This window comes from Pristiophorus japonicus, chromosome 11 (genome assembly GCF_044704955.1).
Source record: "Pristiophorus japonicus isolate sPriJap1 chromosome 11, sPriJap1.hap1, whole genome shotgun sequence".
NCBI classification, from domain to species: domain Eukaryota; kingdom Metazoa; phylum Chordata; class Chondrichthyes; family Pristiophoridae; genus Pristiophorus; species Pristiophorus japonicus.
The window spans coordinates 167,604,609-167,622,913 of record NC_091987.1 but is presented as its reverse complement, the minus strand read 5'-3'; the positions used below and the strand labels follow the sequence as shown (position 1 = coordinate 167,622,913).

At 44.3% G+C, this 18,305-nt stretch overlaps 1 protein-coding gene across 6 annotated transcripts in view; it reads right to left on the bottom strand.

The window, feature by feature from the left end:
* The window catches only part of arhgap32b (Rho GTPase activating protein 32b), a 597,494-nt gene that overhangs the window by 337,394 nt on the left and 241,795 nt on the right, over positions 1-18,305 (bottom strand). For all 6 annotated transcript variants that reach the window (XM_070894258.1, XM_070894250.1, XM_070894251.1 and 3 more), the window contains exon 3: positions 8,333-8,441. In XM_070894258.1, coding sequence (XP_070750359.1) covers positions 8,333-8,441 — 109 coding nt within the window. The remainder of the gene's footprint in view (positions 1-8,332; positions 8,442-18,305) is intronic.

Here is an 18,305-nt window from a genome sequence, read left to right as displayed (position 1 = left end):
GGGTGTCGCAGTTGTGTGGGGCGGACTGGTTTGGGCTGGATGCTCTTTGCCTTTCTGTCATCGTTCATAGGTTTATATGTAACCTTTAGGGCTGCTGACCGAGGGCCGTGCGGCTCTATATCGGCCGGCGTGGACATGATGGGCCGAAATGGCCTCCTTCTTAGCTGTAAATTTCTATATTTCTATAGTCTCAGAATAAGGGGCCGCCCATTTAAAACTGAGGAGAAGGAGGAATTTCTTCTCTCCATGCAGTAGAGAGTTCCACATTCTAATCATGTCTGAGTGCAGAACATTCTCCTGAATTCCCATTTGGATTTATAAGAACATAAGAAATAGGAGCAGGAGTAGGCCATTTGACCCTTCGAGCCTGCTCCACCATTTAATAAGATCATGGCTGATCTGATCATGGACTCAGTTCCACTTCCCATCCCATAACCCTTTATTCCCTTATCACTCAAAAATCTGTCAATCTCCGACTTAAATATATTCAATGACCCAGCCTCCTCAGCTCTCTGGGGCAGAAAATTCCATAGATTTACAACCCTCAGAGAAGAAATTCCTCCTTATCTCAGTTTTAAATGGGCGGCCCCTTATTCTGAGACTATGCCCCCTAGTTTTAGTTTCCCCTTTGAGTGGAAATATCCTCGCTGCATCCAACTTGTCGAGCCCCCTCATTATTTTACATTATTTTGATAAGATCCCCTCTCATTCTTCTGAACTCCAATTTGATACCATCCCTTGTTTCCTTAGTTAGCCACGGATGGTTCTCTTACAGCCTTTCCTTCTCATTGGGATATATTTTTGTTGATAGTTAGGAAATGTCTCCTTAAATGTTTGCCTCTGCTCATCAACCGTCCCACTCTTTAATCTATTTTCCCAGTCCACTTTAGCCAACTCTGCCTTCATACCTTTGTAGTCTCCTTTATTTAAGCTTAAGACACTGGTTAGAGATCCAACTTTCTCACCCTCCAACTGAACTTGAAATTTGAGATTTATTGTTGACTATCTTATATTTATGACCCCTAATTTTGGACTCCTCACAAATGGAAACATCTCTCATCATCATCATAGGCAGTCCCTCGAAATCAAGGAAGACTTGCTTCCACTCCTGAAGTGAGTTCTTTGGTGGCTGAACAGTCCAATACGAGGGCCACAGATTCTGTCACAGGTGGGACAGATAGTCATTGAGGGAAGGGATGGGTGGGACTGGTTTGCCGCACGCTCCTTCCGCTGCCTGCGCTTGACCTCTCAATGCTCTCGGCATTGAGATTCGCATTTGCTTAGGAAGTCTCGTGTCTGGCATGCGAACTATGTGGCCTGCCCAGCGAAGCTGATCGAGTGTGGTCAGTGCTTCAATGCTGGGGATGTTAACCTGGACGAGGACACTGATGTTGGTGCGTCTCTACATTTACCCTAGCAAACCATTTCATAATCTTAAAGATCTCGATTAGGTCACCCCTCAGCCTTCCCTTTTTCTAGTGAAAAGAGCCCCAGCCTGTTCACTCTTTCCTGATTGGTATAATCTCCCATTTCTGGTATCATTTTCTTACATTTTTTCTGCAATTTAGGTTATGAGAGAATTGTATCTGTAAACACCTGGGTCTACCAGCCTGCCTCTGGGATAAGTGAGCTATAGATTCTGGAGCCAGTCCCCCAAAACCAAGCTAACAGCACCATCAGTAGCTCTTTAATACTGCTTTGTCTCCACACTCAGCCCTGCATCAACAGAGGGTCAGTGTGCAAGTGTAGTGTGCAGAAAGATGGTTTAACTCATTACTGCATCCATCCACCATCATCTTTCCCATTTATTTGCTGTCAAATTAATAGTATACACAATTGATGATCTGATTGACAAACTTACAACATTGGCGTAAATGGGTAGGGTTAGAAATTGGTACCATATATGTATATAATTAGCAGTACACGGAACCCATGGAAGACATTCGCATCGGTGATTCCTGTGACCTGAATGCCTTACCTTTGCAGAATTATATTGAACTGGTCCTAACAAGTGCTTTTGGAGCATGTACCTTCGAGCAAAAAATCTTCGATATTGTTCCCAACAGAAAAAAATGGCCAAAACGAGGCACTGTATGACCAAATGCAGATTGAGCTGTAAACAGTGTAGTATGTAATCTAATTACCAACAATTTATAACTGAACCTGTTTCCTTTTACAGCAATGCTGAGGCTTGCTGGACAATGGCTTTAATTTTCCATTGTCTGGTCACTTAGATGGAATCGACTGTGCCTTGTGTGCGATTAATGCGATATGTCTCAAAATGCTGCATTTGTACATAGTTAATGTTGGGAATGCTAGCAGTGTTGATCAAAAGAATCCTATACTGTTACCAGACATGTTTGCCAATTACAATTCAGTATTACAACTCTCTCTTACTGTGTACATACTATGTTTTACTTCGATTGAATATGTGACTGATTTCTATAGTACCTGTGTCATAGATCTCAAAACTGCATTGTATAACTATTACATTTTCTACTGCAATATGTTTGAGAACACCCATGAAAAAATAAATTGGTAACGCTAATATTCTTCCTCATCTATAAAGCTGGTTTTAGCAGTCACATGGAAAACATTCAGTATTTAATGAATTCTTTATTGCTGATGTATCCCTAGTTCTTTCATATTACCTTGGGGATTGGTGCCTTTTGGATATATTGAGGAACTACTGGATTGAGAGGAAATAATTTATCCTAAACGTCTACAATGGATACTCTATTCCATAATAAATCTGATTTTTATGAAAGCTCCAGTGTAACATCAAATATTACAGCATAAACTATCACCTGGCTATCAGAGGCTAAGGGCTGAGATTCGGTTTTACAGAGTGCTGACCAAATTAACAACTCAAGCTTGGTTGTGGCCTGTACCATTGTTTCTGTTCACTTTGATTAAAGAGGAAAACTTGGACAGTCCTCCTTGGAAACTGGAGAGTCAGCCTTGTACAAAAGTAATGTTTCCGTTTTCTTAAAGGACGTCTTGCTTTATAACTTGACATAGACAGTAATCAATGCAATTTTAATCACAGTCGAAAGAATTTCATTTGTTCATATATTGATTTTTTAGATTTAACGTGTTTATCATTTTAGCAATTGTGACTTTTTGCGACTCGTTTTAAAATAATTAAACTGGAGAATAAAACTCTGATGCTGTCTTTGTTTCCTGCTGTGGTAATTTTGCTTTGTGGCACATTGATCTGTATTGGTTCATGAACGAAACACAGCTTCACATGACCAACTAAGTTCAGAGTGCCTTCCTTTAACATGTTTTAAAGCAGAGTAAAACTTGGATAAGCTACAGAGAAAAATTCAACAATTGTAGTTTTAGTTGTGCAGGGGCATGGGGGGAGCAGGGAGGGATAGCAAGAGGTTAAGAAAGCTAAAAAAATTGAAAAACAATGCAATATTAACTTGGGAATTTCATTGTTTAAAAAATTGAAATTGCAGCACAATTATGTATTTAAAATGTTAATTTAATTAGATTCAGTTTCTGATATCTACCATTGTGCAGTGAATGTAGCATCTTGTTTCGGTAATTATACTGCTGGTGACGCTTTCTAGATTAAATTGTGCGAACGTATTACGTTAATTGAAAATGGAGAGTCAGGTATTTAATGTATTACTTTAATTGAAAATGGAGAGTCAGGTTTTTAATGAGGCGTCAGTACGGAGCCCAGAAGAGGAGAGGGCCTAGGGGCAGCACGGACCAGCCCACACTGCAATATGTGTGCGCACTAGGTCTGTGCAGCAGAGCAGGTCTCCAGTCGTCCTGGTTAACCCTTGCCACTGGACCAAGACCTAGCTCTGTCAAGCCCGTGTGGTGGCTGGTGTGAAACGGCCACCACACGTTAAAAAAATCCACGCACAGGCATCTTCCACCCTTCAAGATGCAGTTCGGGATCGGGAATATTAGGTCCTTCATCGAAACACCTGTGAGCTCATCCCTTTTTGGCGTGGAAGCAAGTCATCCTCGATACGAGGGACGGCCTAAGAAGAATAATCATCCATCCACCCAAACACTTTATTTGAACATCTGTCGATTCTCAGTTTGTGCCTTCAATGAGGTAAATTTTGGCCAGGAGTTGCTTCGTTTTTGGGGAGCAACTTGATTTTTCTGCAGTATCTTAAAAATCCCCATTTTGCACATTCAATTTGCGCCAGTGTAAGTGAGTTAGTTCGGATTTTTTTTAGTTTAGTTTTTTTTTCTCAAAAGAACGTAACATAAGAACATATTCAAAAAGGAGTTAGATATAGTCCTTACTACTAGGGGGATCAAGGGGAGAAATCAGGAATGGGGTACTGAGGTTGCATGTTCAGCCATGAACTCACTGAATGGCAGTGCAGGCTCGAAGGGCCGAATGGCCTACTCCTGCACCTATTTTCGATGTTTCTATGTAACATTTAATATGATCATGGCTGATCTGATCATGGAGTTATGTCCACTTCCCTGCACGCTCTCCATAATCTCCTATCTCCTTATCGTTTAAGAAACTGTCTATTTCTGTCTTAAATTTACTCATGTGTCAGCTTCCACAGCTCTCTGAGGCAGCGAATTCCGTAGATCCACAACCCTCAGAGAAAAAATTTCTCCTCATCTCAGTTTTAAATGGGTGGCCCCTTATTCTAAGATTATGCCCTCTAGTTCTAGTCTTCCCTATCAGTGGAAACATCCTCTCTGCATCCACCTTGTTAAGCCCCCTCATAATCTGATATGGTTCGATAAGATCACCTCTCATTCTTCTGAATTCCAATGAGGAGAGGCCCAACCTACTCAACCTTTCCTCATAAGTCAACCCCCTCATCCCCAGAATCAACCTAGTGAACCTTCTCTGAACTGCCTCCAAAGCAAGTATATCCTTTCGGAAATATGGAAACCAAAACTGCACGCAGTATTCCAGGTGTGGTCTCACCAATACCCTGTACAACTGTAGCAAGACTTCCCTGCTTTTATACTCCATCCACTTTGCAATAAAGACCAAGATTCCATTGGACTTCCTGATCACTTGCTGTACCTGTATACTAATCTTTTGTGTTTCATGCATAAGTACCCCCAGGTCTCGCTGTACTGCAGCACTTTGCAATCTTTCTCCATTTAAATAATAACTTGCTCTTTGATTTTTTTCTGCCAAAGTGCATGACCTCACACTTTCCAACATTATACTCCATCTGCCAAATTTTTGCCCACTCACTTCGCCTGTCTATGTCCTTTTGCAGATTTTGTGTGTCCTCCTCACACATTGCTTTTCCTCCCATCTTTGTATCGTCGGCAAACTTGGCTACGTTACACTCGGTCCTTTCTTCCAAGTCGTTAATATAGATTGTAAATAGTTGGGGTCCAAGCACTGATCCCTGCAGCACCCCACTAGTTATTGACTGCCGACCAGAGAATGAACCATGTATATTTACATAATTTTTTCAAAATATCCAAAAGTCCAGGAAAATGACAAGCCATTAAGAAAGTTCAAAAATAGCTACAGTGCATACTGGAGGCGAGGAGCTACTGAGCATGCGCGGACACTCCACTGCGCATGTACAGACGTCCCGGCACTGTTTTCAGCGCAGGACGCTGGCTCCGCCCCGATGGCGTGACGACCAAGGAGAGGCCGGAAAGCGGCCAAAGTGGGGAGCGATTTTTTTCGCCACACTTATCAATGGAGAAAAGCGGCGCATCTCCGGTAAGTGGGCCGAAAAAAGGGGCGGGCCAAATTTGAGCCCTTTTTCTTTCTGTTTAAGCCACACATGTTGCTCCACGAAGAAAGCAAGAGTTTTGCCCAAATAATCAGGAAAGAAATAACACATTTAAACTTCTTTTAGTTTGAACAACAGCAGCCGAGTTGTGGAGACATGAGTTACATGACCAGCGCACTCAGTGTTTTATTTTCTGTAACTCCAACATGTATTTTATGGTTCTCCCCTGTTCTTCTTTCGTTTCTTATGCAGTCCCTCGGAGTTGAGGAAGGCTTGCTTCAACACTATAAATGAGTTCTCAGGTGACTGATGAGTCCATTGCAGGACCTACAGTCTCGGTCACAGGTGGGGCATACGGTGGTTGAAGGAACGGGTGGGTGGGGAGCCTGGGTTGCCGCGCACTTCTTCCGCTGTCGACGCTTGGCTTCAGCTTGCTCTCGGCGAAGAGACTCGAGGTGCTCAGCGCCTTCCCGAATGATTTTCCTCCACCTGGGCCGGGCTTGGGCCAGGGATTCCCAGGTGTCGATGGGGATCTTGTACTTTTTCAAGGAGGCTTTGAAGCGTGTCCTCTGCCCACCTGGGGCTCGCTTGCCGTGTCGGAGCTCCGAGTAGAGCGCTTGCTTTGGGAGTCTTGTGTCAGGCATGCAGACAATGTGGCCCAGTGGAGCTGATCAAGCGTGGTCAGTGCTTCGATGCTGGAGATATTGGCCTGAGCGAGAACACTGGCGTTGGTGCGTCTATCCTGCCAATGGATTTACAGGATCTTGTGGAGGCAGCGTTGGTGGTATTTCTCCAGTGTTTTGAGGTGCCTGCTGTACATAGTCCATGTCTCTGAGCCATATAGGAGGTATCACCACTGCTCTGTAGACCATGAGCTTGGTGCCAGGTTTGAGGTTCTGGTCTTAGAACACTCTGTTCCTCAGGCGACTGAAGGCTGCACTGGCACACTGAAAGCAGTGTTGGACCTCGTCGTCGATATCTGCCCTTGCTGACAATAGGCTCCTGAGGTATGGAAAATGGTCCACGTTGTCCAAGACCTCGTCGTGGATTTTGATAACTGGGGGGTAATACTGTGTGGCGGGGGAAGGTTGCTAGAGGACCTTTGTGTTACGGATGTTTTGTGTAAGGCCCATGCTCTCGTACGTCTCGGTGAAGGTGTTGATGATGGCTTGGAGTTCGGAATCCGAGTGTGCGCAGACTGTACTGTAACTCGATGACGGAGGATGGGACGACCGTGGATCTGGCTTGGAAGCAGCGGAGGTTGAACAGATTCCCATTTGTCCTGTAATTTAGCTCCACTCTAGCAGGGAGCTTGCTGACGGTGAGATGGAGCATTGTAGCAAGGAAGATCGAGAAGGGCATTGATGCGATGACATAGCCTTGCTTGACCCCGGTCCAAACGTGGAATGGGTCTGTGATGGGTCCGTTGGTCACTTACGTGATGGAAGCTAGTAGAAATTGCTTCTCTGCCTCTCAGGGCTCTGCCGACAACACTAAAATCACCTGTGAGGAGTGTGTCACAAGGCCTAAGGTGATGTAGCCTCACATTTTCCCTCTATTTAATCTCAATTCACAGTAGCCGAGCTGGGAAGCACTGCTCAGTGTGTGAAGGATGACCTGTTGTGCAGAACTTCGGGCTTCAATCCATTCCACCATCATGCTGTACCCTAAACTTTCTCTACAAACAAGGTGGTTCAAAATAAAATCTTTTAAGGATCCAGGAGCACTTGCATGTGTTTGAAAACACATGTTTCAGTGCTACTTCAACAGAGCTGACGTTCACAATGGGCACATGTATTTCAACAAGCATTGCAATTTTATTCCCTGATTTAATATTGAAAGCACCAAGGCCCTAAAGTGGCAAAATTACTCAAACCAGTATCAGTAATCTGTGTTAGATCATAGAGGCAGCAAAATACTGCAAGGATGTCTATTTTTAGTTGGTCTTTTTGCGTTAAGATGCTGAGTGACCTGCTGTGTATTCGGCATTTCCTGGTTTTGTTTCAGATTTCCAGCATTCAATGGAAAGAAAAAAATCTAGATGTCAGAAACAAAAAAACAGAAAATGCTGTACGTACACCGTTGATTCAGCATCAGAGAGAGAAAAGGCAGGTTAACCTATCAGGTTAGAATTTGGGAATGTTGGCAACATATTTCATTCTCTTTATCTGCTGACAGCATGAGTCCTGTCCCTCAGTCTCAGTCTTATGTATTAGTAATCAGTTTGGGCACTGATTATTGCACAGGAATAATGAATTTAAAGGTGTGTGCAGACTTGCTTTTTAACATCCATAACAATGCTTTGACCTTTGGCTTTGCCTCCTGCTAAAACTAATAATTGGGCGTGGTAGAGCCCAATATGGCCACAGATTTGTATTTGTAACATCAATTAAACTGTACATGGATTGATGAGCTACGGATTTTGATGAGCTACGGATTTTGCACATCAATGAAACGAGGATTGAAAGCACACAAATCATTTTGCTTATTCTGGATTCAGCAGTTCCGCAAGGGATGCCAGGTGTCATTCGAATTATTGGACATGGTGATTTTAATAAGCAGAACAACAAATGAAAGATTGAATCTCAATTCGTCCACAAGAACATTGTGCAAGGAGGCATTACCATAGCACTGATTGTCTCTTCCCAATCGAGACGATCACGAGGGGGCAGCGTCAGCAGCAGTTCGGGGACGTAATCATCTTCCTCTAGCTGTGGGGAGCCTCTCGTCAACCTACAAACAGCAGCAGAGAAAACAAAAATCAGACACTCAACAAAAAACATACCAGAGCAGTTCGGACTAATAGAGAGTCATTTTAGGATTCATATCAGGAAGTTCCTCATGCGATCCACACTTTACTCACAGGACTGGAGCAGGGCTTTGATAAGGATGGACACGAAGAGTATGTGAGCACAGCAACAAGCTGCAATGCAACAGGATAACTCAAACTTTAAGCAGTTTGATTAGTTCTACAATAATGTGGGGTGGCCCAGGTTGGCAGAAGGATCTGCATAAACTAATATGAGTGGGTGCGCTGCTACCTGAAGCCAGCGCTCCAGCCACAGCTTACATAACGGACAGCATTTATAGAGGGATACAACTGCTTTCTTTCTAAGGGTTAGTGTTAGAATAGGAGATGATATATCCTTGAATCCCAGGTCAGTGCAAACCTGAAGCGAAGAGTCAGGATTTATATAACTGAGACATCGCTTAATGGTCGACCCCAAGCAGAGACCTCCCGAGTCCTAAATCAACACGGCCACTGAAATTATCCAAGATCCAAGCTCCATACCATACAGGGGAGAGAGTTGCTGGGTTCAAGATTCGATCAGGGAAAGATGCTTCAGCCTTGAGTACTAAACCGTTCCTTCTTCGGTGGGAATGTTAAAGACAGGAAAATATATTGGATTTGTATTTTTATTTTTTTTAATAGAATTGCCCTGACTACAAACAATGTCCAACTTTAAACGGCACATGGTGGCGCTAAAAGTGTGACAGCAGCACTCATGGTCAAACTTTGCAGCCAGGAGAATCAAACTTTTGTTTCTGAGTTGTACAAAATGTACATGCTTTGTCGATTGATGACCTTTTGGACATTTCAGATCCACCTCGAAGTACATTTACTCACTGACTGGACAGACAATTGCTTGGCCATAGGCTCAGGTCAGTGAATGCTCCGCTTAATCACAACAAAGTGCCTTTGGAAACTTCAGGGATGAGGGTGAGGTGTCATAAGAACTTATGAATTAGGATCAGGAATAGGCCATTCGGCCCCTCAAGCCTGTGCCACCATTCAATAAGATGATGGCTGAACTTCAACCTCAACTCCACTTTACTGCACTATCTCCATATCCCATAATTCTCTTAATATTCAAAAATCTATCGATCTCTGTCTTGAATATACTCAAACACTGAGCCTCCACAGCCCTCTGGGGTAGAGAATTCCAAAGATTCACCACTCTCTGAGTGAAGAGATTTCTCCTCATCTCAGTCCTAAATGGCCGACCCCTTATTCTGAGGCTGTGACCCCTGGTTCTAGACCCCCACCCAGGGTGGAACATCCTCTCTGCATCTACCCTGTCAAGCCCCGTAAGAATTTTGTATGTTTCAATGAGATCACCTCTCATTCTTCCAAACTCGAGAGAATATAGGCCATTCTACACAATCTCTCCTCATAGGACAATCACCCATCCCAGGAATCAGTCTGGTGAACCTTCGTTGCACTCGCTCAATGGCACTCCCCTCTGTGTGTCGGGGATCCTTTGCTCACAGGTGGCTCTGGGCTCCCTTCAGCTGTGAGGACTCTGGGTGAGGGTGGAGCAAAGTATTCTCGAAACATAGAAAATATGTGCAGGAATAGGCCATTCAGCCCTTCGAACCTGCACAACCACCAAAGATCATGGCCGATCTTTCACCCCAGTACCCCTTTCCTGCTTTCTCTCCATACCCCTTGATCCCTTTAGCCATAAGGGCTACATCTAACTCCCTCTTGAATATATCCAACGAACTGGCATCAACAACTGTCTGCGGTAGGGAATTCCACAGGTTAACAACTCTCTGAGTGAAGAAGTTTCACCTCATCTCGGTCCTAAATGGCTTACCCCTTATCCTAAGACTGTGTCCCCTAGTTCTGGACTTCCCCAACATCGGGAACATTCTTCCTGCATCTAACCTGTCCAGTCCCGTCAGAATTTTATATGTTTCTATGAGATCCCCTCTCATCCTTCTAAACTCCAGTGAATAAAGGCCCAGTCGATCCAGTCTCTCCTCATATGTCAGTTCTGCCATCCTGGGAATCAGTCTGGTGAACCTTTGCTGCACTCCTTCAATAGCCAGAACGTCCGTCCTCAGATTAGGAGACCAAAACTGAAAAAGAAGACACTGGACTCATACCCCTGCTGCTTCGCCAACTCCAGACACAACCTGTGCAATAGCAATGTAGTGTTGGCTCAGTTGGTAGTCAGAAAGTTCTTGGTTCAAGCCTGACTATGGGCTTGAGCATATAATATGAACATAAGAAATAGGAACAGGAGTAGGATTCAATAAGATCATGGCTGATCTGATCATGGACTCAGCTCCACCTCCCTGCCCGCTCCCCATAACCCCTTATCGTTTAAGAAACTGTCTATTTCTGTCTTAAATTTATTCAATGTCCCAGCTTCCACAGTTCTCTGAGACAGCGAATTCCACACATTTACAACCTTCTGAGAGAAGAAATTTCTCCTCATCTCTGTTTTAAATAGGCACCCCTTATTCTAAGATCATGCCCTCTAGGTCTAGTCTCCCCTCTCAGTGGAAACATCCTCTCTGCACCCACCTTGTCAAGCCCCCTCATAATCTTATATGTTTTGACAAGATCACCTCTCATTCTCCTGAATTCCAATGAATAGAGGCCCAACCTACTCAACCTTTCCTCATGTCAACCCCCTCATCCCCGGAATCAACCTAGTGAACCTTCTCTGAACTGCCTCCAAAGCAAGTATATCCTTTCGGAAATATGGAAACCAAAACTGCACGCAGTATTCCAGGTGTGGCCTCACTAATACCTTATATAACTGTAGCAAGACTTCCCTGCTTTTCTACTTCATCCCCTTTGCAATAAATGCCAAGATACTATTGGCCTTCCTGATCACTTGCTGTACCTGCATACTATCCAGGTTCCGCTGTACTGCAGCACTTTGCAATCTTTCTCCATTTAAATAATAACTTGCTCTTTGATTTTTTTTCTGTCAAAGTGCATGACCTCACACTTTCCAACATTATACTCCATCTACCAAATTTTTGCCCACTCACTTAGCCTGTCTATGTCCTTTTGCAGCTTTTCCTCCCATCTTTGTATCATCAGCATACTTGGCTATGTTGCACTCATCCCATAATGTAGGATGATGACATTCAGTGTGGTGCTGGGATGATTTTAGATGTTAAAAATGGTATGTGATGCACTTTGAGAACAGGCATAACAAGGTGTAGTATTTCTTTCTCGATCAACAATAATGTGTATTTATATAATGCTCCTCACATGCTGGGAGATGCCTTAGAGCACTCACAACAAGGAAGAAAGCAATACAATGGACAACCCATGTCCAGAGTGTTGAGCACACGATAAGGGGAGAAGTGGAGAAGCCAGGATGGGGAACCAAAGATAAGAGTCGAACAAAAATGCTTGAAGCTTTTGAAAGCAGTAAGGGAGGTGACAAGGCACAAGGGATGTGACAGGTCTTTTGCCTGTGGTAGATTATGTGATCCTGCAAATTGACTGGGAGGATAGACGCACCAATGTCAGTGTTCTCGCTCAGGCCAACATCCCCAGCATCGAAGCACTGACCACACTCGATCAGCTCCGTTGGGTGGGCCACATCGTCCACATGCCTGACACAAGACTCCCAAAGCAAGAGCTCTACTCGGAACCCCTACATGCAAGTGAGTCCCAGGTGTGCAGAGGAAACGTTTCAAGGACACCCTCAAAGCCTCCTTGATAAAGTGCAACATCCCCATCGACACCTGGGAGTCCCTGGTCAAAGACTGCCCTAAGTGGAGGAAGTGCATCCGGGAGGGCGCTGAGAGCATGCAGAAAACAAGCGCAGGCAGCGGAAGGAACGTGCGGCAAACCAGACTCCCCACCCACCCTTTCCTTCAACCACTGTCTGCCCCACCTGTAACAGAGACTGTAATTCCCGCATTGGACTGTTCAGCCACCTGAGAACTCACTTTTAGAGTGGAAGCAAGTCTTCCTCGATTCCAAGGGACTGCCTATGATGATGATGATGATGATGATGATGTATCACTTTATTGCTGGCCACAGTACCCACAGGTTATTGGTTATTGGTGGCAGTTTCTGCAAGTTACAGGAACATGTTCAACGTCTGGGGCAAAAGCATTATTCTTTAGGAGCATAGTCCAAGATCCGCTCAGCTGTCATTCCATTCAATGTGGTTAGCTTTACACCGACACAGACACAGCCCAAGAGATGTTATTGTATCTGGACAGGTTCCCATCCAACAGGCAATTTAAAGAACTCGTCATACATCAATGAATCAAGCCATTCATTCAATTCCAAACATCCTATGTAACATCCTGGAGTAGTGATTTTGATTGATAGCTGTGTCTAGAGTGAAGACAAGGATCAGGTCTGTGAGAGGGACAGGTGCATTGCAGGAGGAGATGGAACAATTGTTAGAGATAACTGTATAAAAGGAATTGGTTCAAAAAAAATGAACAGAACTCAAGGTGGATGTGTTACTGGGCTCTCGGGAGGAGCAGCCTAGAATCGCGAGACCTGAGCGGGCGCAGGAGCACAAAGGGGGGCAGCAGGTTGAAACAGCGGCAGTCGGGAGAAGCCCGTTGCAACAGGGACAGAAAGTAAAAAGAATCAAAATCCAAATGTGACGTCACAGCCAAGCAGGTAAGTGATTGGCTGGTGGATTGGTGAATATTTTTTCTTTTCTTTTCTTTAAGAAACCTTGGGCATTAGTGTAAGTTAGGAACTGCAATTAAATAGATAAGTGATCTTTATTATCTAAGCAGAACTAATTAATTAAATCGACTGTTTGCTGAGTAGCAGCTGAGTAGCAGTTTTGCTAAGGTTCAGAGTTTAGTTCTACTTGAATAGTTGTGAGTGTAACTAGAGGGTCGGCAGGGCAGCTTAGTCACATGGATTGCACATCCAGTGGCATGTGGGAAATCCTGGCTGCTTCGCACAGCCGGGACGACCACGTGTGCAGGAGGTGTCTCCAGCTGCACCAACCCGAGCTCTGCGTTTTGACGCTTGAGCGGCGGCTGTTGTCACTGTGGTGCAACCGTGAGACTGAGAGCTACGTGGATAGCCCATTTCTAGAGGTGGTCACCCCACAGCTTAAGAGTATGCAGGCAGAGAGGGAGTGGGTGACCGCCAGACAGAAGAGGAGGACTAGGCAGGTAGTGCAGGAGTCCACTGAGTCCATCTCACTCTTCAACTGGTACTCTGTTCTGAGCACCGGTGAGAGCGATGGTGGCTCCAGGGAGTGCAGCCAGAGCCAAGTCCACGGCACCACGGGTGGCTCAACTGCACGGGGGGAAGGAAGAAGAATGGAAGAGCGATAGTGGTAGCGGTTTCTATAGTCAGGGGAGCAGACAGGCGTTTCTGCGGCCGCAGACGTGACTCCAGGATGGTATGTTTCCTCCTTGGTGCCAGGGTCAAGGATGTCACCGAACGGCTGCAGGGCATTCTGGGGGGAAGAGGGTGAACAACCAGAGGTCATGGTCCATATCGGGACCGATGACATAGGAAGAAAGAGGGATGAGGTCCTGCAGGCAGAGTTTAGGGAGCTAGGAGAGAGATTAAAAAGCAGGACCTCAAAGGTAGTAATCTCTGGGATAATGCCGGTGTCACGTGCTAGTGAGTACAGAACTAGGAGGATAGAGCAGATGAATACGTGGCTGGAGAGATGTTGCAGGAGAGAAGGCTTTAGATTCCTGGGGCATTGGGACCACTTCTGGGGGAGATGGGACCTGTACAAGCCGGGCGGGTTGCACCTCAACAGAGCCAGGATCAATACCCTCATGGGGAGGGGGGATTTGCTAGTGCTGTTGGGGAGGGTTTAAACTAGCTTGGCAGGGGGAGGGGAACCTGAGAATAGATTCAGTAGAGAGGGGAGTAAAGCTGGAATTAGAAATGGGTATGATTTGATAGCCATTACAGAGACGTGATTGCAAGGTGACCAGGACTGGGAATTAAATATTCAGGGATATTTGACAATCCGAAGGACAGACTGAAAGGAAAAGGAGGTGGGGTAGCTCTATTGATAAAGGATGGAATCACTGCAATATTATGAAACGATATTGGCTCAAATGATCAGAATGTTCAAACAGTTTGGGTGGAAATAATGAATAATAAGGGGAAAAAGTCACTGGTGGGCGTAGTCTATAGGCCTCCTAACAATAGCAACTCTGTTGGTCGGGAAATGTTGGAGTCCATTATTAAAGCAATAGCAGGACATTTGGCAAAGCATAATTCGGTCAGGAAGAATCAGCATGGATTTATGAAGGGGAAGTCATGTTTGACAAATTTGCTGGAATTCTTTGAGGCTGTAACGAACAGGGTGGATAAAGGGGAACCAGTGGTTGTGGTGTATTTGGACTTCCAGAAGGCATTTGACAAGGTGCCACATAAAAGGTTACTGCACAAGCTAAAAGTTCACGGAATTGGGGGTAATATATTAGCATGGATAGAGGATTGGCTAACTAACAGAATGGGCAGAGGTGACAGATACAATTTAATCTGAGGTAATACATTTTGACAGGTAAAACCAGATGGGAGCACACACTCAATGGAACGACATAGCAGGGCGTGGATGAACTCAGAGACCTAAGGATTCAAATATACCATTCTCTGAAATCACAAGAGCAGATTGATAATGCTGTAAAAATGAATACCGTTTTGGGTTTCATAAATAGAGGCACAGAATACAAGTAATGATCAATTTGTACAAAAACACTGTTTAGCCACAGTTACCATGAGCAATTTTGAGCACCAAATTATAGAAAGGAGAGCATACAGTACAGATTCACCAGGAAGATGCTAGGGATGGGATACGATAGTTATGAGGAGAGTCTTGAGATAGTGGAACTGTTTCTACTAGAGCATAGAAGGTCAAGTGCAGATTTAACAGAGATAATTTAAATTACGAAGGGTTTTAATAGAGTGAATAGGGAAAGGCTTTTCCTCTAATTAGGGAGTCAGTGGAGATGGGTCATCAATTTAAAATAGTCAATAAGAGAGTATAGTAGAAATTAAGCAGAGGGTTTTTGGAGCATGCGATGTCTCATTATAAAGGCATGGCTGAAGCAGGGACCTTTTAATAGAAAAGTGGATGAATATTTGAAGCAGAGGCAGATACAGGGCTACAGGGAAAAGAGGGGCAGTGACATTAATTTTGGAATGCTCATGCAAAGAACCGGCACAGACCTGACTGGATAATGGCTTCCTTCTTGCATTTATATAGCACCCATCAGGTCCTCAAGATGCCTTATAGTCGCTTCACAACCACTTTACTTTTGAGGCACAGTTAGAGAAGCTGCGGATTGCGTGAAGATATTAGTGTACTGGTCAGGTGGGCAGAACAGTGGCAAATGGAATTCAATCCGGTTAAGTGTGAAGTGATGTATTTGGGGAGGTCTAACAAGGCAAGGGAATACACATTAAATGGTACGACATTGAAAAGTGTAGAAGAACAAAGGGATCTTGGAGTGCAGGTCCACAGATCCCTGAAGGTAGCAGGCCAGGTAGATAAGGTGGTTAAGAAGGCATATGGAATACTTTCCTTTATTAGTCGAGGCATGGAATACAAGAGCAGGGAGCTAATGCTTGAACTGTATAAAACACTGGTTAGGCCACAGCGAGAGCACTGTGTGCAATTCTGGTCACCACATTACAGGAAATATGTGATTGCACTGGAAAGCATGCAGAGGAGAGTTACAAGAATGTTGCCTCGACTGGATAATTTTGGCTATGAGGAAAGATTGGAGATGCTAGGTCTATTTTCTTTGGAACAGAGGAGGCTGAGAGGAGACCTGATTGAGGTGTATAAAATTATAAGGGGCCTGGACAGAGTAGATAGGAAGGACCTGTTTCCCTTGACGAGGGGTCAACAACCAGGGGACATAGATTTAAAGTTATTGGGGGGAGGTTTAGAGGAGATTTGAGGGGAAATTTCATCACCTAGAGGGTAGTGGAGGTCTGGAACTCACTGCCTGAAAGGGTGGTGGAGGCAAAAACCCTCACCACATTTAAAAATTACGTCGTAAAGTGCCATAACCTACAGGGCTACGGACCAAGAGCTGGAAAGTGGGATTAGGCTGAATAGCTCTTGGTCGGCCAGCGCGGACACGATAGGCCCAAAATGGCCTCCTTCCATGCTGTAAGTTTTTATGATTCTGCACAGCAAGGTCCCACAAACTGCAAAGATAAATAACCAGTCTCTCTCTTTTGGCAGCGTTGATTAAGAAAGAAATGTAGACCAGGACACCAGGAAAATTCCACTGCTCTTCTCTGAAAAGTGCCATTGCAACTATTATGTCAACCTAAACAGGCAGACACGACCTCCGTTTGATACCTCATCTGAAATACAGCACTACAACTCAGTACTGCAGTAGTTTGCCAGCCAACATTATGTGTTCGAGTTTCTGAAGTGTGATTTCAAACCACGTCTTTCTGACTGCTACCACTGAGCCAAAGTGATCGTAAACTGGGGGTGCATGAGAAAAAGAGGAATTCATCCGGTCAGCGGGCCAGGAGGAATCGGCTGCACCCAGAGTCCCTGTCACTGTCACTTTATTCGCGAACCCATTGGTGTACATGGTGCCAATTCAGAACCTGTAGTTTGAACAGTTTAGAGGAGCAAACTGAAGTGGGAAACTGGGATTAATCAGAGTGTTGTTCGGGGCACTTAACCCTGTTCCCAAAGAGCAAAGAGTGAGCAAACAATGGAAAAAGTGAAGAGGACAATAAAAATCTGCAAAGGGATACAGACAGGCTCAGTGAGTGGGCAAACATTTGGCAGATGGAATATAATGTGGGAAAATGTGAGGTTATCCACTTTGGTAGGAAGAATAAAAAAGCAAATTATAATTTAAATGGGGAGAGATTACAAACTGCTGCAGTACAGAGGGACCTGGGGGTCCTTGTGCATGAAACACAAAAAGTTAGCATGTGGGTACACCAAGTAATCAGGAAGGCAAATGGAATGTTGGCCTTTATTGCAAGGGGAATAGTGTATAAAAGCAGGAAAGTCTTGCTACAGTTATGCAGGGTAATGGTGAGGCCACATCTAGAGTACTGCGTACAGTGTTGGTCTCCTTATTTAATAGGGATATACTTGCATTGAGGGCAGTTCAGAGAAGATTCACTCGGTTGATTTGTGAGATGAAGAAAAGTTGAGCAGGTTGGGCCTATACTCATTGGAGTTTAGATGAATGAGAGATGATCTTATTGAAATGTATAAGATTCTGAGGGGGCTTGACAGGGTAGATGCAGAGAGGATGTTTTCCCTCGTGGGGGATTAATCTAGAACTAGGAGGCATAGTGTCAAAATAAGGGGTTGCCAATTTAAAATGGAAATGAGGAATTTCTTCACTCAGAGAGTTGTGAATCTGTGGAATTGTCAATCTCAGAAAGCTGTGGAGGTTGGATCACTGAATATATTTAAGGTGGAGATAGACAGATTTTTGTAGACAGATTTTTGAGTGATAAGGGAATAAAGGGTTACGGGGAGCGGGCAGAGAAGTGGAGCTGAGCACAAGAATGGCGGAACAGGCTCGAGGGGCCAAATGGCCGACTCCTGCTATTTCTTATGTCTAAACTTCACTGCACAAAGCCAGCAATAGTTTTCAATAATGCATTTATATAACAAAATGCCTATTAGTTAAAAGCTGTGCTTCAAGTCCCAGACAGAATCAACACTGAACAACACATCCATTGTGCCAACTCAAAATTACAGACAGTGCTCATAAACACCTCTTTATTAAAATTATCGTAACATTGGACAAGTAGTTGACCTCTAATTGAGCACATGGCAATGTCGAAATTTAAATAACAGCTTTTAAGCACTAATCAGTTGCCAT